Below are 1,060 nucleotides of genomic sequence, written 5' to 3'. Positions count from 1 at the left end.
AAAATAAAATTATCACTCTATACATTGTTTGTAGAATAGAATTATCACTCTATACATTGTTTGTAAAATAGAATTATCACTCTATACATTGTTTGTAAAATAGAATTATAGCTCAATACATTGTTTGTGAAATAGAATTATAACTCTATACATTGTTTGTAAAATAAAATTATCACTCTATACATTGTTTGTAAAATAGAACAGCAATCTCACCAGAACTTCATCCAAGTGCTGTTGCATTTGATCTAACACGAAATCCGATATCGGAGGCCATTTAGCTCTGGTTGCTTCAGCTGCCTGAAGCCGACAGTTCATTTCCTCCATGATTCGTTGAAGGAGTTGCATTTTCTAGGAAAGAAGAAAAACAAATACGTAAACAATGGTAAAAGATAGTTCAACAGTCTAAAAACGCCTTGACATAGCTCATCTACAATTTATACCGATGTCAAGACATCAGGAACTATTCAACACTGTGCGAAAACCTATACACCTACTTTTTTGGCTTGTTTATTAAGGCACTCGACTCGTGATCTGTGGGTGGCGGGTTCAAATCCTGTCACCGAACGTGCTCGCCATTTCAGCTGTGAGGGTGTTATAATGTTATGGTCAATCCTACTATTCATTGGTGAAAAGTAGCACAGAGTTGGCGGTGGGTGATGTTGAATAACTGCCTCTCCTCTAGCCTATCATTTCAAAATTAAGAACAACTAGCGCAGATAACCCTCGAGTAGCTTTACGCGAAATCAATAAACAAACCATTTTATTGTTTAATATAATTTGCAAGATAATGGATAATAATTCATGACCAGAATCGTGAATCCGTGTTGAATTACTAACAAATAAATCAACTCAAGTATAACTACAGATTGATGAATATATATATGTGTGTGTGTGTGTATAGAAATATTGTTTTTTTTTCTTTTCAAATGGAAGTTTGAATATTCTTAAACAATATCTATGGTTTATTATTCTCCAATAGTAAAACTGAACAATTAATGAATCCAATGCCATAAGTAGGTAAAAGCAAAAGTTATCCCTCACGAGTTTTGTAATAAGGACT

The 1,060-nt window shown here is 33.6% G+C and overlaps 1 protein-coding gene across 1 annotated transcript in view; it reads right to left on the bottom strand.

The window, feature by feature from the left end:
• Positions 1-1,060, bottom strand: part of LOC106459585 (dystrophin-like) — a 165,762-nt gene that overhangs the window by 48,367 nt on the left and 116,335 nt on the right. Inside the window, exon 8 of the mRNA XM_022386100.1 lies at positions 214-348. Coding sequence (XP_022241808.1) covers positions 214-348 — 135 coding nt within the window. The remainder of the gene's footprint in view (positions 1-213; positions 349-1,060) is intronic.

Source organism: Limulus polyphemus, unplaced genomic scaffold (assembly GCF_000517525.1).
Source record: "Limulus polyphemus unplaced genomic scaffold, Limulus_polyphemus-2.1.2 Scaffold632, whole genome shotgun sequence".
NCBI classification, from domain to species: Eukaryota; Metazoa; Arthropoda; class Merostomata; order Xiphosura; family Limulidae; genus Limulus; species Limulus polyphemus.
This window is presented reverse-complemented; position numbering and strand designations above follow the sequence as displayed.